The following is a 17752-nucleotide window of genomic DNA, read 5'->3' as shown; positions in this document are numbered from 1 at the left end:
TCCTGGGGCCGGGAGCCCGGGTAGAGATAGTGGTTACTGGGGCCCATCGGGGGCAGCGGTAGCTGGACTAGCTGGACGCTGATTGTCGGTGATGGCGACGCTAAGGAGCCTAGGAGGGGAAGGAGGAAGATCCCGTAGACGCGATGGATGCAACAGGATGCAACCATCCCTCATCATGCTGCGAACTTTGTCTCCCGCTCGTGCATCATCAGCTGCAGTGTGACTGACTGCCACTTGCCAACAGGAGCAGTGCAGGCCATCCACTCAGCATCCAGAATCCCCCTCGCCTCCCCTCGTTAGCAACCCGGCAACCGCCATGCTAGTGGCCTATACACGGCCGATCAGGTTCCTGGGTCGGCGGCACCTGATGCCTGATGTCAATCGTGCGCAACCAAAGCTCGAGCGAGGCCCAGCAGATTGATTATTCATGGTGCTTACTGACTGACTTACTCTATTCGGGCCCGTGCGATGGTTAGGGTTCTGATTAGCTTTGGCCCGATTGCCACAGACCCGCGACCACCGACGTAGGGGCCCCCCTGTCATCGACCCCCACCCCTGATAGATGGTGTCGGACGTCATCTGGACGGAGAAAAGCCAGCCTGCCAAATACTCGCACGGTGATACACCGCTCCGGGTGGCCAGCCAGCATGACCCGGGCTGTGCGCAGGCCCTAACAGGCTAAATCCGGAAATCGAACATCTCCACCGAACGCAGAAAAGGACTGCTGGTGTCAAGCCAAGCCCCATCTTTTGCCTTTGCAGCCGGCTCTGGGGGTTAAATACGCCATGGCTCCCCATCGTCAGGTCGGATCTTATTCTGTGCTTCAGCTTCAGACTCACCATCCTTCACCGTCATCATGGGAATTCCTCAGTATGCCGGGGTCCCGGACGAGGACCCCAAACCGACATCCCCCGCTGACCAGGTCGTCGCTCGGTTCGGTCGTCTTCACCTCCTCGACGACCTGATCCGCCTGCGCGCCGCGGACCCTATCCAACACCCTATCCTCGCCTATCCCTATCCCTCACCAGACGGTGAGCCGGTCTCGTATGAGTACTTCACCGGCCAGGACCTGGACTGCATGGTCGACCAGGCCGTGTACACATTGATGGAGTATGGCTTCAAGCCGGTAAGCCTGACCCCGCCATCACCATAACCCCCATGCTCACCCTCTGTCCCAGCCGCGCCACGACCGCGCAACGGTTGCACTCTTCACACTCTCCGACCTGAACATGGTCGTCACATTCTTCGCCCTCAGCCGACTGGGCTACACAGTGATGATGCTGTCGCCGCGGCTCTCGGCCACGGCCTGTGTCTCGCTCCTCGACCTAGTTGACTGCGACACGATTCTGTACGGCCAAACGCCTAACATCCGGGCTACGATGGGCGAGATCCTGCGTCTGAAGCTCGTCGCCTGTCGCCCGATCGTGCCACGACCCTCGCTGGACGAGGAGTCGTCCCAGGACTCGGTCCTGATGCTGCGGCGCACCCGCCACCCGGAGCTGCAAATCAACAAGATCGCCCTGATCCTGCACTCGTCCGGGTCCACGGGCACCCCGAAGCCCTTGTATCTCAGCCACAAGGCCCTGATGACCCATCCCACCCGCGGCCCGGGCTTCACCTCCTTCAACTCCCTCCCCTGGTACCACCTCCACGGCCTGTCCACCGCCCTGCAGGCCATGTATATGCGTCGCACGGCGTACATGTGGGACGCCTCGCTGCCCCTGACGGCCTCCACATCCGTCGCTGCCCTGGAGGCGGCCCGTCCGGAGTCCGTCCAGGGAGTGCCGTATCTGCTTCAGCTGCTGGTCGACAGCCCGCGGGGCGTGAAGGCCCTGCGCGCCTGCAAGTCCGTGACGTACGGCGGTGCGCCCTGCCCGGACGAACTGGGGGACCGACTCGTCTCCGAGGGGGTTCGCTTCGGCGGGTCGTTTGGACTGTGAGCAATCCCCTATGGCCCATAACTGAACAGGAGAAGGTTTGCTAACAAGGCCCCCTAGCACGGAAGCCGGCCTGGTGGCGGAGTCGATCTCCCGACCCGCGGGCGATCCGTTCTGGAACTACATGAAGTTCTTCGACAACCTGAAGCCGTTCATCTGGATGAAGCGCGTCGGCGAGATTGACGACCTATACGAGGCCGTCTATCTACCGGGTCATCCCGCCCTGACGGTGTCCAACTCAGACGAACCGGCGGGCTCCTTCCACTCCCGCGACGTCTTCAGCCCCCACCCCTCCATCCCGGACCGATGGAAGTACGTCTCCCGGCTCGACGACCGGATCACGCTGGTCAACGGCGAGAAGGTCCTCCCGCTGCCAATCGAGGGGTGTATCAAGCAGAGCCCGTTCGTGCAGGAGGCGGTCGTGTTCGGGGTCAACCAGGCCGCGCCGGGACTGCTGGTGTTCCGCGCAGAGGGATGCCCGATGCTCTCTGACGAGGACTACCTGGACCTGGTCTGGCCGACGATCGAGGACGCCAACTCCCGGGCGGAGCAGTTCTCGCAGATTGCGCGCGACCTGGTGGTCGTGCTGGCGGCCGATAGCGTGTGTCCGCGCACCGACAAGGGCTCGATGATCCGCGCGCAGGTGTACGTGCAATACGCCGCCGTGATCGAGAACACGTACCGGGCCGTCGAGCAGACGGCGTCCGGGACGCTCGAGCTCGACCTCCCGTCGACTGAGAGGCATCTCCTGCGGCTGTGTCGCGAAGAGCTCGGGTTCGCCATCTCCAGCCCCGACGCCGACTTCTTCGCCGAGGGTCTCGACAGCCTGAAGGCCATCCACCTCCGACGACTCATCCTGCGCGACTTCCGCATGCACGACGGCTCGGCCCTCGGCCATAACATCGTCTTCGAGACCGGCAGCATCGCCCGTCTGGCCGACCACCTCCAGGCCGTCCAGTCCGGACACCACAACGACACCCCGGACGAGATCGCCCTGATGCCGGGGCTGATCGAGAAATACTCCTCCTTCCAACAACACATCCCCCGGCCCATCTCCTCGTCCACCCATAAGAGCGTCGTACGTCCCCTTCCTCCCTCCATCCCATCCCCCCCCCCCCCTCCCCTCTCAACCCAACCCTAACAAGACCCACCCACAGATCCTGACCGGCCCCACCGGCTCCATCGGCGCGCACACCCTATACAGGCTCCTCAACGACAGCACAGTGACCTCGATCTACTGCCTCACGCGACGCAGCCAACCCCTAGACGCCATCCTCGCCACGCTGTCCGAAAAGAACCTCGGCGTGCCCCCGTTCCGTCTCTCCAAGATCATCGCCCTAACCGCCTCCCTCGACGCGCCCAACCTGGGCCTCGACCCTCCCACCCTGGCCTCCATCCGCTCCTCCGTCTCCCTGATCATCCACACCGCATGGCCCGTCAACTTCAACCTCCCCCTCCCGACCTTCGAACCGCACATCCGCGGCCTGCACAACCTCATCAACCTCTCCCTCTCCGTCCACCAGCCCCACCCCGCAGTGCTGCTCTTCTGCTCCTCCATCTCCACCGCGCTGGGCACGCCCGCGTCCTCCGGTCCGGTGTCCGAGTCGCCCATACCCGATCTCTCCGCTGCGTTGGAGATGGGGTACGGTCGCTCGAAGCTCATCGGGGAGAAGATCGTGAGTGCCGCCCGGAAGGCTGGCGCGAGGACCTACTCGCTTCGGATTGGACAGGTGTCCGGGCATTCGAAGAAGGGCATGTGGAATGATAACGAGGCGCTGCCGCTTATGGTTCGCTCCGCGTTGACGCTGCATGCCCTCCCGGATCTGGAGGTGAGGTGTTCGTGGCTGCCGGTGGATAAACTCGCCTGTTCGATTTTGGAGGTCGCGAGGGCGTGTTCCTTTCATTCGGACTCTGATGATTCTGATTCCGATTCGCATTCTCATTCTCATTTTGTGGATGAGGCGCACCGGGTTGAGAGCGGTGATGGTGATGACTCCATCTACAACCTCTGCAACTCGCGCACCTTCAGCTGGAGCGAGATGCTCGAGAGTCTCCGGCGGAGCGGGTTCTCCTTCCGCACCGTGCCCTTCTCGGAATGGTTGGAGCTTCTCCGACAGAGTGAATCTCGCGGGGAAGAGGACGTCAATCCGGCTGTTAAGCTGACCGGCCATTACGAGGCTATGTATGGTCGGGATGCGCCCGCGCCGGTGACGTTCTGTACGGAGAAGGCCGAGAGGGATAGTATGACCTTGCGCAATGGGAGGTTGAGGATCGTCCAGGATGGCATTCTGGCGAGGTATGCTCAGGATTGGTTGAGGAGGTGGACCGTTTGAATTGTATCTGGTTGCATGGTTTGGTATGTTTCGCTTCTTGTGCATAGGTATTGAGGTTGCTTGGCTTTTTCTGCCCCTGTCTGCTTCCTGTGAATATTGTTTGTCAGCTTGTTTGGGTTGGGTTGGGTTGTACATGGTTGGATATTGATATAGATAGATCCTCAGATACCCTGGTTGGGTTGCATATGCAATTGATTAGTATGGTTTGGTTTCACTTTCGGATTTCTTTCGTCTGTCTTTTGAGGCAGTGTTTTTCTTTCTAGGCGAGTGGAGCATACCGTATTCGACATTCAGCGACAGAGCATATCATCAAACCATCAGATCTAGATAGTAACTAATGGGCAGAGAACTAACCGTTGAGAGAGTTGTAATCAGAAGCTCTTGGGCAGGCTGGAGGTGCGGTGTTAAGCAGTGAGGAGTGATGGCACAATAAGAATAAGTTGTTATATTGTGTTATATTATGTTACAACCCCCCGAACAAGCAAATGACTTCAACCACTTACTTACCCCCATCCCATCCCAGCACACAATACCAAGCACCGTACCGTACCGTACCTATACATCTATACATATGTCACTAACCAGACACCCATCCTAACAACATCTACCCTCCCCAAGATATCCAGAGACCTCCTGTCCTGTTCTCTATTTCATTTGATGCTATTCCCATCAATATCAATATCATCCAAGCCAAGCCCAATCAGGTCGGTTCAGGATCAACCCCAACCCCCGTTCCATGCTCCTTACGTCCTCCGATCTCCCCTCCCTGTACGGAATATATGGTTCGATCTCTCCTCCCCGTATATGGTTCGATCTCCACCGCTGTGGTTGAACCGAACCGTGGAACGGGTAGATGTGAGTGTCAATTGTCAATTGTCAATTGTCACCTGTTAAGGTAGGTTTTCGGAGTGAGCGTGAGTGGGGTAGCCTTGTTTGGGTGTTTAGGGGTGGTTCTTCTTTGGACTTGGGGTGGGATTGGGTCTTCTGGTGGCTCTTCTTTGGAGTTGGGGTGGGGTGGTGGGTTGTGCTGGGTTTATGTTTGGTTGGTCTTTCTCCCCTAGATAGATACCCTCAACCTTAAATAGGTGGGTAGGGTTGATTTTGGAAGGAAAGGTTATAGAATGTTTGGTATACACACACCACACCACACCAGTGGATATCTCTTCTCTTGCTGTACGCATCGCATCGCAGTGCATCGCATCGCATCGCATCACATCACATCGCAGTGCATCACATTACCATCCTATACACACACATCACATATCATCATAACCCTCCCACTCCCCATCCCTCCCACAGCTATCCCACACAAGTATCCATTCTACCGATAAACATTCCCCAACGCCGTCTCCAACAACAACTTCGTATACTGCTTATGCAACCACAGGATATGCTCTGGCATCGGCGCCCCGCGGCCTCGCCCTTGCCCTGGAAAAACGCGCTCTTGAGCGCAAACTCCGCCACGCGCTCGTCCGGCTTCACGACCGCCGACATCTCAAACAGCCCGTCCGACTCCCGCACCGCCTGCTTCCGCGGCGAGTCGCCGCAGCGCACGATGATCCGCTCGTCCGTCTTCTCCACCACCTCGAAGTGGTCCGTGATCAGCGTGCCCACGTCGTAGTTGTTCGTCTTCAGCTCCGCGCGCGTCCACAGGTGCGTCGAGGTTTCGGGCCCTTGGTATTTTTTGGAGAGGTAGCGGCGTTGGTAGGCGTATCCTGTTTTTGGTTGTGGTTGGTTAGTTGATTGTGTGGATTGGGGAGGGAGGGGAGGAGAGTGTGGGAGAGATAAGGAATATAGGTAGGTGGGTTATGCGTCAGGCATAGTAGAACAGCTTCTTAATCAGGATCAGAGGAGAGAGAATTACCGAATCCACCCCACACCCCCCCGCAAAACGCCTCGGTCAATTTGCCCTTCTTCTCCAGCAGCGTCGGGTTGATGTCCTTCAGGGGCACGCGACGCACGCACACATCGTACGAGGCCGGGTTGTCGGACGGGTTGAACTTCTTGTACAGCGGGTGCTGGAAGATCGGGTCGGCGGGGGTCATGGGCACGAAGGTGTTGTGGCGCGTCGCGGCGTAGAACAAGCCGGCGGAGGCGACGCTGCCGATCGTGCCGACTTTGAGGGCGCTGCGGAGGAAGCCCATCGTGTTTGTTGTCGGTGTGGGTTGTGGGTTGTGGGTTGTGGGTTGTTTGGAGTTGGAGAGCTGGAGCTGGAGACGCAGACGGGAAGAGGAGAGGAGAGGTGAGATCATCGGTCGGTCGCGATGCGGCGGAGACGGACGGACGGAGGAGGCGGGTCGGGGTTGTTCCGGCGGTCTGTTGACCCTCACTACTGCTACCACTACATACTCGTACTCATACTCATACTCATACTCATACTCATACTCATACTTATACTCATACTGACACTGACCCTGACCCTGATCCTAACACAACACAGCGATTACAGCAAAAACGGAACCATCCTCGCCGTCCTGGCATGCCACCCCTCCCACTCCCCCCCGAATTTCGTCTGCAACATGCGCTCCTCATCGCGTATGCGCATCACCGTGAACCGCATCAACACCACCACCAGCGCACCCAACGCCCACCCTCCCCACCCAGACAGTCGCTCCAGCGTTCCAGCGTCCATCCCACAGGCCGCCGCCCCGTCCCACCGCAGCACCAACCCCAGCTGTCCCGCCGCAAGCAGCCACAGGCCCGTGTAGCTCGGATGCTGCACGAACCGGTACATCCCCGCCGTGACGAGACTGTCGGGCTGCGCCAGCTCGAAGGTGAAGTTGCGACCGAGGGAGCGGAATGCGGCGAGCCGGAGCGTAGTGCCGAGGGCGATGGAGAGGAGACACAGGGCTGTGGTGGGGGTCCAGGTGAAGAGCTGGGGTGGGAGGTTGGTCGGGTGCGGGCAGATGCGGTGGAGGGTGAGGGTGATGGTGTTATGGATGGCGGTCGGGTCGGTGGGCGTATTGTGTTCGTAGGTGTCGTCCGACTCGGAGTAGAGCAGCGCGATCAGCGCGTGGTAGATGATGCACAGGCACCCGAGGTGTGTGGTGATCGTGGTGATCGGGCCCGCGAGCAGGCGCACGCGGTCGGGAGTGGCCGTCGCGGAGGACGGGCGGTGCGGGGGCGTGCAGCTGCGACGGAAGAGATATCCGACTGCGAGGAGGGAGAGGGAGAGCGAGATGGAGGAGATGGAGGACATTTTGGTGGTGGTGGTGTTGTGGTGTGTGGTGGAGGGAAATGGCGGTTGGGGATGGAGAACATATAGTAGTTAACATATGTTGGGTTGGTGGATCCACTCGGCGACTTTCTTATACTTTCGGCCTATGGGCCCTGCCGGTCAGGCCCATCCCGAGTAGTAGCAAGTGTGTTTGTTACTGTGAAATTGAAATGGACAAGGTTATAGTTGATTTGAGATTTTTGGATACTGCCAGGTAAGTCTCTCAATTTTGCTCAGGTCTTAGGTACTAAAGGTGACATGTTCTGACACCACGGCCGTAGAGCAAATCATAGACCGAACCACTCAATCGACATGAGTCGACTGCTATAATTATATAACTAACAAATACCTATCTCGCTCCTGAATAACAAAGATGGAATGGTTTCATCTACCATACACGTCATGCGCACAATCAAGTCCACCGCCACGGTCATCGCATACAGATTAGAGGTGGGTAGCTAACTCGGTGAATAGATCGGATTTTCAGTCCGGATCTTCTAATCCGCACGGTCTTTTGGAGAAGACAGTATTTCAGCTTAAAACGTAACTCTCGCAACTATTATAGAGATTGGTAGTTATTATGCATGTATATGACCAACCGATTGAGGATCCTTTACTGCCTGGTTACTACCACATCTCTGGGTATTATCATCCAAGAAAGAAACCCCTTTTCCCATTCTGGGCACGAGATAAATAACAACAACCAACCCCCTAGAAGGACAGCACCAGATAAAAGCAGACGATATATAACTAAAAGCCTCATAGAACAACCAACCATCAATTACCATATCACATCAAAGCAAGCCAAATCAAACTGCAATAAACCATCCCCGCTCCGAACACCCACTACCGAAAAGAATCCAGAACATACATAATACCACGACCTACTCATTATATCCTAATTAAATCATCGTCCTCAATATTCCAACCCCAATGCTCTTGATTACCTCACCTCAACCCATCCACCCATTCATCAAATTCCCATCCATTATACTTCCCCTCTCAATTCTATTCTCCTCAATGCCCACCAGCCAGCTCAAACACCTGACTCTGATTCTGATTCTGCCCACTCCTGTGATCCGCCAGCTCATACCGTCGGTACACATCCCCTGACATCTCCCTCGGGGTGTGCAGCTCGCGGGGCGTGCGGGCCCTGGAATCCAGCATTATGCTGTTGTGAGATTGGGACTGGCGACGGAGGCGGAGGAAGAAGAACCCTGCGATGATGAGCGCGATTCCGGCTATGGAGACGCAGACGCCTATGGCGACTTTGGAGCCGGGGGTCAGGGATTCGGAGCTGGATTTGTTTGTCGTCGTCGTTGTTGTTGTTGATGTTGGGGGGGAGGTGGAGGATGCAGCCGGAGCGGTGGCGGAGGCAGCTGGTTCGAGGGTGGATGTGGATGTGGACGTTGAGGATAAAGATGATAATGATGATGAAGATGAGGTGATTGTCGAGAGGGTCGTCGCCGTCGATGCTACACAACCCAGGCCAGATTAGCCCACCACAACACCCAACTAACTATCTTCCACGAACACGATCATAATAATAAATCTATACAATACCTAATGTATCCCCATCCGTCCCATCCAACAAACAATAACTATGAAATACCTCCAGCGCAGTTGACACCTCACTCCCCGAGTCCGAGTTCGAGCAGCTCGATCCCACCTCGCTGGAAATCAAACTCGCGAAATACGCGGAACTGGCCGTGCAGAAGCAGCTGTACGACGTGTAGTGTCCGCCGTCTCCGCAGCCGGACTGCATGTCCCGAACGATCGTGCTGACGGGGTCGACAGCGCATGATGATAGGGAGGAGTATTCTGGGATGTTGTTGATGTAGTATGTTGTTGTTATTGTTGGTGTTTCTGATGCCGTGGCTGTGGCTGTGGCTGTGGCTGCAGGGAGGGAGGAAGCAAGGAAGAAAGAGAGGGCGGAAAGGTAAATATAGAAACGGGGTTTGGGGTCGGAGGATGCCATTTTTAGGGGATAGGTTGGTCGGAAGAGGATGGATGGGATGGGATGGGGAGGGGGGAGGTGAGATTTACAGGAGAAGGATCGGGTGAGGATGGATGGCTTCTATATACCGGTTTGGGACCTTTTTGACAAGGATCAAATGGAAGGGACGTGGATAATACAAATGTTTGATATTACTCGAACAGTACTCGGTAACAGTGTCATTTCGCCAACTAGATGGGTAGGTAGGTTAAAGATTCAGGGCGCATGGGGCCGTGGCTTTCAGCTGTCGGGGCTTGCCGCACACTAACCAAGCCCTAACCTGCCGCCGGCCAATGGACGCTTGGGGTGGAAATGAGCCTGCGGAAGGAACCACTGCACGATGAAGGATCATTGGTCTGCTAAAACGGGCAGCATCGTGCGATTGGCGCATCGGGAGAGATTGCACTTCGGGGTTAGCTTGCATGATTCAGATTTCGTATATCCTGGCATTATCCTTGTCAGATAGCCCGACGGATGAGACATGACCAACAGTCGGGGATGCGGATCAGGATGAGGTTGAGTTACTTATGTAGCCTGGAGGGCAGTATAAATAGCGCAAAGAAATCCGCGATGCTTCCAACCAGTGTCTGTTACATTCACCCATCAAGATGTATTCGATTACTGCTGTTATCCTGGCTTTGGCCGTCGGTGGCCATGCCATCTCGCCACGGGTAAGATCCCCAGATGCATCATCGCACACAGCTAGCTAACAGAAAAAGGAGTCCAACTCCTTGGGAGAAAGCCTCGGCATTAAGCCCGACTCGATGATCAGCTACGATGGAATTTACTTCGGCTGGGCTCCCAACTACAGCCCGCAGGTAACCCTAGCCGACCTCAACGAAGCAACTGGCCAGAAAGGCGCAACGTGAGTACACCTCCTCACACCCAACAAACACGCATTGATCCATTCAGATACAACGTCTACTCGCAGATCACGCAAGACAATGTGGACTCGAACTCCTACGACGGCAACGATCAGTACAATGTAGACGACATCATCTCATCCGGCGCGGTCCTGATCGCATCGCTCATGCCAACGGTCGATTGGACCGACATCACCGAAGAACTCTGCAACTCCGTTGCAGACTACTTCAAAACCACATTCACCAGCAAAAACGTCACTGTTTGGCTGCGATACGCCCACGAGATGAACTACTATGCTGACCCGAGCGTGGATACTTACCCCGGAGGCCGTGAGTGCCTTCCCTTTACCACGACCGCTTCCCCACACACCATGGAACTAACCAGTAGAGACATACAGGCGACTACTCCGCCTTCCTCACCACCTGGAAATCCATGCACGCAGCCACCCACCCCAACCCCCTGATACACATGTTCTGGTCGCCGAACGAAAACACCACCTCCGAGCCCGTCGCCCCCTGGTGGCCCGGAGAAGACTACGTCGACATCGTCGGCATGGACTACTACCCCGACGCCAGTGATCTACCGGACTTTGCTACCGCGTACGGCGATTTCTATGATACGTATGCTAAGGGATATAGTCTGCCGTTTGCGATCGCGGAGACGGGCACCCAGTTGGGGAGTGGGGCTGCCACTGTCGCGCAGAAGCAGCAGTGGTTGAAGAGTATCATTAACCCTGCTGCGGGGTTGGGGGATTATGATGAGTTCTATGTTAGTTGTACGTGGTTTGAGTATGGGCCGCCGACTAACGAGGTGGACTTTTATATCGTGTATGGGCAGACGGAGGCGGTGGTCGAGGAGACGATTTCAAATACGGAGAGTGGGGTGTAAGTAGGTTGGATGTAGGTTGTTGGGGGGTGGTTCGGAGGGTTGAATTGGTGAGGTGGATGGGTTGAGTGCAGCTGTACTTTGACTGTATTTCTACTGATGTATGCTGTTTTTGTGCAGCTTTGAAATATCTGTCTTTAAATATATAGTGGAATGGGAGGGAAAGCATGGACATTAGGGCTGAGCATGTATGCCAGGTGGTTGCATCAGGAACCGTTGAGAGTAATATGGTGGAACATTCCACGAAATATCAATCAAGACATATACCCGATGTAGCCAATCATGTGATGCAAGTTTCAGATACAATCCCTTGGACACGGGTATTGTTGAGATTGCAAGATATGGTACACGCCACAAATCTCCAGATTTGAGTCCATCCCATTTAGGCTTCGCAGCCGACTGGACCAATCACATCGCAGAGTCCCATCAGCACCCAGTGTCCACCACGACATACTTATATCGACCTCAACACCCGCCATTTTTTGACTCTCACCATCTTCGCTGCATTCTCACCTGGCTGGTTTAATTACTTAATTTTCAAAATGCCTCATATCAAAGACTTCGCCGTCGAAAGAGTACCCCCCCCGTCCCCCTTTTCTCTCTGACATATAACCCGAATGCCCTAACAAAGACAGTGGATGGACCTCCACGAAAACAACGCCATTCACAACCTCGCCGAGACCTGCTGCGCGGCCATCTCCCTCTCCGACCTTGTCTCTTTCTCCGAGACAGAGTCGCAGCCAGAGACACAAACATCCAGTACCCTCGTCAACCTCACCCGCAAACAAAGCTACGGCGCGATCCGCGGCTCAGACACCCTGCGCACCAACATCGCAAACCGATACTCCGACCCGGACCCTACCATCTCCATCTCTGGAGAGAATGCTCCCCCCGTCCCCATAACGAAAGACAACATCCTCGTGACAAGCGGCGGCATCCAGGCCAACTTCCTCGCGCTATACACCATCATCAAACCGGGAGACCATGTGATCGTGCAGTATCCGACATACCAGCAGCTATACTCGGTTCCGGAGTCGCTTGGCGCGGAGGTGAGTTTATGGCGCGCTCAGGAGGAGCGAGGGTGGGAGGTGGATGTGGAGGAGTTGAGGGGACTGGTCAGGCCGACGACGAGGGTTGTTGTGTTGAAGTGAGTATATACTATACTACCTTATCCTGCCGACATATCTCTGTCTTACGATAGAGGAAGTCCCACGCTAAAACACCTCCAAAAGTAACCCGCAAAACCCCACCGGCGCCTTCCTCCCCCTCTCGACCCTCCAATCCATCATCTCCCTCGCCCGCACCCACGACCTCACCATCCTCAGTGATGAAGTCTATCGGCCTCTTTTCCATTCCACTTCCCCCTGTCCTCCGTCTATCCTCTCCCTCGGCTACACCAAAACCATCTCTACCGGCTCCATGTCCAAGTCCTACAGTCTGGCTGGCATCCGGCTGGGTTGGCTCGCTTCGCCCTCGACGGCCATTCTGGACGCCTGCGCCTCCGTCCGCGACTATACGACTATCTCCGTGAGCCAGATTGACGACGGCATCGCCAGCGTGGCGTTGAGCCCATCGACTGTGAAGAACCTTCTTCAACGGAATATGGACCTCGCGGAAGCCAATCTGCGCCTGATGGACGAGTTTGTGGATGGGTGCGGTGGGCTGGTGGAGTGGGTGAGGCCGACGGCGGGGACGACTGCCCTCCTTAGGTTTAGGGACAAGATGGCCAGGGTGTTGGATGATAAGGGGTTCTGTGAGAGGGTGTTGCAGGAGGTGGGCGTGCTGGTTGTGCCGGCGAGGGAGTGTTTTGGGCGGGGGTGGATTTGGGGGGTGGGTGAGGGTTGGGTTTGTGCAGGAGGGGGAGGTTATGAGGAGGGGGTTGAAGGCGCTGAGGGGGTTTGTTCTGGGAGAAGGTTATGGGGAGTGTTCTCTTTTGGTGGGGTAAAGGTAAGTGGCGTTGGGTGGGTTTTGATGGGCTTGGTGGGGGGTTTTTTTCATGCCCACATAGATATTGATTCTTTATAATAAAAACCATCAATAACCCCGATTATAAGGATTATGGAATGCATGGGACGGGGCTAGAATAGAACTAGCTCCACGCCCTGCTGTATGAAATACAAGTCCCACGGGAGGGCACTTTCCGCGGCCCAGAACGCCTCCAGCATGTCGCGTGCACGGGTGAAATTGCCCATGCCGAGACGGCGCATGTTTGTCATGCGGGCGTGGATGAGCCGCCGTTCGGAGGGCTCGGTGGTCTCGCATCCGGCGCTGAAGACCGGCCACAGGATGAGGATGTTGGTTTGGGAGAAAGGCCGGATGTTCTGGATGGCTGTCAGGATGTGGAGCAGGTCGGCGCGCACGGTGGGGTGGTGGCGCGGGAGGTGCTGGACGCGGCGATGCAGGTGGAGGAGAGCGCAGTGCACGAAGGCGAGGTGGGTGTGTTGCAGTTCGAGGGCGAGAGTAGGTCCGTGTGTGTCTGCTGTGTTTGGGGAATGGTGCTGTCGAGGAGGGAGCGGATGGTGGTTTCGACAACTTGTGCTTCGAGTAGGATGTCGAGAGATGGAGCCTGTGTCCGGCGAGCTAAGTGTCCGATGCGGGTGAGTGCGGGGACTAGTGAGAGAGAGTATCCGCAGATATCGTCGACTTGGCTGTGACCGGTTTGGGGAAAGGGATTCAGGAGTCCGTGGTCGCTGGGCCCGGCAGATCCAGACATCCCCGCCAGTACGTCCATCGCGGTGAACCACTTGACCAGACAGGTCGTGAGCGGGTCCCTCGTGTTGGACTGCTCCACCAGTGCGGTCAGCAGTCGCATCACTCCCGTCAGATGTGTCCGCCAGACTTGCATGTTGCCGTTGCAGACGTCGTTCGTGCACAGCGTCATGGCCGTCATGGCCGTCTCGGGCCGCAGCATCTGCTCCGGTTCCATCAGGGCCGCGCCTAGCCCCGAGATGGCCCGGTTGGTGAATTTCAGGCACGCCATGCGCGACCTTTGGGTGTCGCCGCCGACCAACCGGCCGTGATGGCTACATGCTGATGCGAGAAGCGCGGCCAACAGATGCGGCGTGTCGAGAGCTGAACTGATCAGTCCGTCGAGGAAGAGCTTCGGCGCTGCCGGGAAGAAGACAGGGGCGGTCTGCGTCGCGAGAATGTGCATGAAGAACTTGGATTCCGTCGATGAGAGATACGGGGATGGAGTCAGGGTTGGCTGGTGGGTTAGCATTGAAAGGCCGAGGGTCGGATCGAGTTTGTTTGTCGCACGGGCTGGGCGTGGTTCCGGGGCCGGACCAGCTGGTCTTCGGTTCGAGCCAATAATGCTCAGGGTGTAGACGCAGCCTCTGGGATATCGGGTGCATCGAGAGCAGACCGGCTTGCGCAGGTCACACTGTACAGTTAGCAGGGTTATGGGGTCAGGCAGGGGTGCCTACCTTGACTTTCTTTCGGCGGCATTCTGAGCAGCCATCGCGGCGGCGTTGGGAGGGGCGATTGGGTGGGAGTGCAGTCAAATCTGATCTGCCCATGAGGCTTGGAGCTGTATGGGGGCTATTACACAAGGTTGAAGTGGTGAATGATGCAGATGGATGATGGATGATTGCTTGGTGTGATGTTGAGATGGACTGGGCTAGTCTGGTTCGGGACATGTAGGCGACCTAGCCAATCAGATGCTAGAGATGAGTCAGATGTGCAGGAGCATTTGGTTTGGCTTTCAGGTGCTTCCATTGCATTCTGCAAACAGTGTTGTAGACGTGAGAGTTTGATAAAAGCCAGATGGAGATTGCTGGCATTGGATTTTATGTTGGGTGATGCGACTATTTGTAGTCATCATCATGGGAGTATATTTTGTAAGAATGTATGATCCTGTATAGAGCAATTCATCCATGAAGTGGAAAGTGCTAACTATTGAAGATTGTGATTGTAAGACATCTGTGTAACAGCCATAACTGACGGTCTTGTGACTGGCCCAGCCCTAAATGGACTGTGTCCCATTCACTGCGACGTCGGGTCATCCGAGCAGCCAACACACACTCGTATTTCGAGCACCAAACCTGCGATATCGGGTTGCTTATCAAGGCTAGTAGCTCGTCAGCACCGACAAAAGGCGGGGTAAACACAAACCCACTCCGGGGTAGCTCGTTAGTGGGATCCTACTGGTCTGGCTCATTGCCAGAATGATGCCGGATTTTCCGACCGTCGGGTCGTCCAGGCGATCTAAAGCCCTGGCTATAGATAACTGCCGCGTCCGTCAGGACATTTGCGGGGTCCCCACGTTCGAATAACACCGTGGAATCGCTCATCATGGAAGACATGGAAGAGAAAGGCTCGTCAAGCCATCTGGACCTCGAAATGGAGGAACCAGTCCTCGCAGACACAGCGAAGCAACTCTCCAATCCAGACCCCAACGACCCCCAGGTAAACACTCTTCCTTTCATCCGTCTATCTTGAAAATGTTTCCTCTCGTCCATGACCAAACCAACTAACCCCCCCCTCCCCCACAGAACTGGTCCACCCCCACCAAACTGACCACCTACCTCACCATCTGCCTCTACACCTTCCTGGCCAACGTCAACAGCAGCAACTTTACCGTGGCCACCAAAGCCATCATCGCCGAGTTCCACGTCTCGCAGACCCAGGCCGGCTCGCTGGTCTGCTTCAACGTCTTCCTCTTCGGCCTGGGCAATCTCTTCTGGGTCCCGCTGATGCGCGTCGTCGGCAAACGCCCCGTCTACCTGCTCTCCATGCTGCTGCTGTGCATGATGAACGTGTGGTCGTCCCGCGCATCCAGCTACCACGAGCTCCTGGTCGCGCGCATCCTCTCGGGCTTCTCTGCCGCCGCCGCCGACGCCACCGTCCCCGCCGTCGTCGCCGATATGGTCGCTCCCCATGAACGCGGCCACTATCTCATGATCTTCCATCTGGCCCTGACAGCGGGCCTATTCGTCGGCCCGCTCATCAACGCCTACCTCGTCCAGGACGAGAACTGGCGCTGGATGTGCTATTTCCTCGCTACTGCCGTGGGTGTCGTCTTCCTCCTGGCTGTCTTCACCATCCGCGAAACAACTTACCTCGCCCGAAACGTGTCTCCCCGGAAGCGCGCCCACCGGCAATGGATGTCCCTCATTCTGGGCTATAACCCCGACGCGTCCTTCACCCGCACCGTATGGGATATCCTCTGCAATGCAGCTTACCCCCAACTCCTTTGGTGTTCCCTCACCATCGGTGTCTCCGTTGGATGGTACCCCAGCCCTCTCTTCCCTTCCATTCCCATCCCCATCCCCCTCGCCCCACCCCCGGATCACACATGGTTAGTTAATTAACCAATACCAACCAACCCAGGAACATCGTCGTCCAACTAACCGCATCACGCACCTTTATCGCGCCCCCCTACAACTTCCCCCTCGGCAGCATCGGCCTTCTCTCGCTCTCGGGCTTCATCGGCTCCCTCCTGGCCTTCTACCTCGGCGGCCGTCTCATCGACGTTCTCTCCACCCGCTACACCCGCCGTCGCGGCGGTCCCCGACTCCCCGAGTACCGACTCCCCGGCATCATCATCCCCGGCACGATCGGGCCCGCCGGCATCCTGATCTTCGGGCTGTGCGTGGCGAATCACGCGTCCTGGGCCGGCTCCGCGGTCGGTTACGCCATGCAGGCGTTCGGGGTGGCGGCCATTTCGAATGTCGCGGTGACGTATGCGTTGGATTGTTATCGGGGGGTGGGTTGTCTTTTTTTTTTTTTTTTTCTTTTTTTCTGTTTTTTTCGTGTTTGCCTTGGGTTGAACTGCTTCTGTTATCTCCGACAGACAATTGGACTTGCTTGTTAACAAACGTGGCAGATAACCGGCGAAGCGCTCGTCATCATCTTCATCATCCGAAACACCATCGGCATGCTACTCTCCCTATACGCCACCGACTGGATCGACCACCAAGGCGCAGCAAAGGTATTCGGCGAGATGACCGCCATCCAAGTCGTGAGCGTGCTGCTCGCCGTCCCGCTGTTTTTCTGGGGAGGCAGACTGCGGGAGATTACGTCGCGGTATGGCCCCATGAGGCGGTTTGAAGTTGAGGGGGTGTGATTTATCTATAATCATGCCGAGGCTCATCAAATACTCATCTCATATGTGGGTGGTAGTATAGTAATAATAATTATAAGATTATATGTGATTGTGGTGAATGGTCCGCCGCGTGGGCTGGGCTGGGCTGGGCTGGGTTCAGCCTGGGCTAGATCGTTGACCGGCCCGGATGCCCGGATACTATAACTACTATAGTATACTATAGTATACTATACTATCTGTGGTGATTATATTAATGGACCCATGCGTGAGACACGTGGCGAAGGCTGCTTCGGATACGCCGGGCTGCGGGCTAGAGCCTGGATGGTCAATGGTGTGGAACTTGGAAGGGGGATGGGATAAATTAGCGAAGGGGAAGCAAGGCTTTCATGCTTATGCAGGTGTCACGATCACTGTCAGGTGGCGCGTGACAGGCTTAGGGCTCGGAGTGACCGCAGTCTGCAAGTGCGGAGATGA

General features: G+C 56.4%; 8 protein-coding genes across 8 annotated transcripts; 4 read left to right on the top strand and 4 right to left on the bottom strand.

The window, feature by feature from the left end:
• The first annotated feature begins 798 nt into the window (after positions 1 to 798).
• BO70DRAFT_364300 (NRPS-like enzyme) lies at positions 799 to 4484 on the top strand. Its single transcript, XM_025543775.1, has 4 exons — positions 799 to 1126; positions 1179 to 1936; positions 1998 to 3015; positions 3095 to 4484. Exons 1-4 carry the CDS (start codon positions 857 to 859, stop codon positions 4268 to 4270), a joined length of 3222 nt encoding a protein of 1073 aa, XP_025396977.1. The 5' UTR covers positions 799 to 856; the 3' UTR covers positions 4271 to 4484.
• A 1107-nt stretch (positions 4485 to 5591) lies between these two features.
• Positions 5592 to 6414, bottom strand: BO70DRAFT_372959 (uncharacterized protein; the record flags this gene model as incomplete). Its single annotated transcript, XM_025544887.1, has 3 exons — positions 5592 to 5642; positions 5735 to 5985; positions 6135 to 6414. 3 exons carry the CDS (start codon positions 6412 to 6414, stop codon positions 5592 to 5594), a joined length of 582 nt encoding a protein of 193 aa, XP_025396976.1.
• Positions 6415 to 6713: 299 nt separating this feature from the next.
• BO70DRAFT_388969 (methyltransferase family protein) lies at positions 6714 to 7508 on the bottom strand (the record flags this gene model as incomplete). The annotated part of the gene is made up of 1 exon (XM_025546038.1): positions 6714 to 7508. Exon 1 carries the CDS (start codon positions 7467 to 7469, stop codon positions 6714 to 6716), a length of 756 nt encoding a protein of 251 aa, XP_025396975.1. The 5' UTR covers positions 7470 to 7508.
• A 661-nt stretch (positions 7509 to 8169) lies between these two features.
• BO70DRAFT_104506 (uncharacterized protein) lies at positions 8170 to 9304 on the bottom strand. The gene is made up of 2 exons (XM_025537819.1): positions 9051 to 9304; positions 8170 to 8962 (listed from the first exon to the last, which is right to left on the bottom strand). The coding sequence occupies exons 1-2, from the start codon at positions 9250 to 9252 to the stop codon at positions 8505 to 8507; spliced, it is 660 nt and encodes a 219-aa protein (XP_025396974.1). The 5' UTR covers positions 9253 to 9304; the 3' UTR covers positions 8170 to 8504.
• A 776-nt stretch (positions 9305 to 10080) lies between these two features.
• BO70DRAFT_364297 (glycoside hydrolase) lies at positions 10081 to 11240 on the top strand. Its single transcript, XM_025543774.1, has 4 exons — positions 10081 to 10154; positions 10203 to 10348; positions 10396 to 10676; positions 10745 to 11240. The coding sequence occupies exons 1-4, from the start codon at positions 10092 to 10094 to the stop codon at positions 11233 to 11235; spliced, it is 981 nt and encodes a 326-aa protein (XP_025396973.1). The 5' UTR covers positions 10081 to 10091; the 3' UTR covers positions 11236 to 11240.
• Positions 11241 to 11740: 500 nt separating this feature from the next.
• Positions 11741 to 13257, top strand: BO70DRAFT_388968 (putative aminotransferase; the record flags this gene model as incomplete). The annotated part of the gene is made up of 4 exons (XM_025546037.1): positions 11741 to 11807; positions 11868 to 12379; positions 12465 to 13066; positions 13241 to 13257. The coding sequence occupies exons 1-4, from the start codon at positions 11775 to 11777 to the stop codon at positions 13255 to 13257; spliced, it is 1164 nt and encodes a 387-aa protein (XP_025396972.1). The 5' UTR covers positions 11741 to 11774.
• A 53-nt stretch (positions 13258 to 13310) lies between these two features.
• BO70DRAFT_388967 (transcription factor domain-containing protein) lies at positions 13311 to 14870 on the bottom strand (the record flags this gene model as incomplete). Its single annotated transcript, XM_025546036.1, has 3 exons — positions 13311 to 13730; positions 13766 to 14614; positions 14658 to 14870. 3 exons carry the CDS (start codon positions 14868 to 14870, stop codon positions 13311 to 13313), a joined length of 1482 nt encoding a protein of 493 aa, XP_025396971.1.
• A 417-nt stretch (positions 14871 to 15287) lies between these two features.
• On the top strand, positions 15288 to 17306 carry BO70DRAFT_388966 (MFS general substrate transporter). The gene is made up of 4 exons (XM_025546035.1): positions 15288 to 15639; positions 15726 to 16462; positions 16564 to 16939; positions 17060 to 17306. Exons 1-4 carry the CDS (start codon positions 15526 to 15528, stop codon positions 17297 to 17299), a joined length of 1467 nt encoding a protein of 488 aa, XP_025396970.1. The 5' UTR covers positions 15288 to 15525; the 3' UTR covers positions 17300 to 17306.
• The last annotated feature ends 446 nt before the right edge of the window (positions 17307 to 17752 follow it).

Source organism: Aspergillus heteromorphus (assembly GCF_003184545.1).
Source record: "Aspergillus heteromorphus CBS 117.55 chromosome Unknown BO70scaffold_23, whole genome shotgun sequence".
NCBI lineage: Eukaryota > Fungi > Ascomycota > Eurotiomycetes > Eurotiales > Aspergillaceae > Aspergillus > Aspergillus heteromorphus.
Note: the sequence above shows the minus strand (reverse complement) of the source record. Positions and strands in the feature narration are given on the sequence as shown.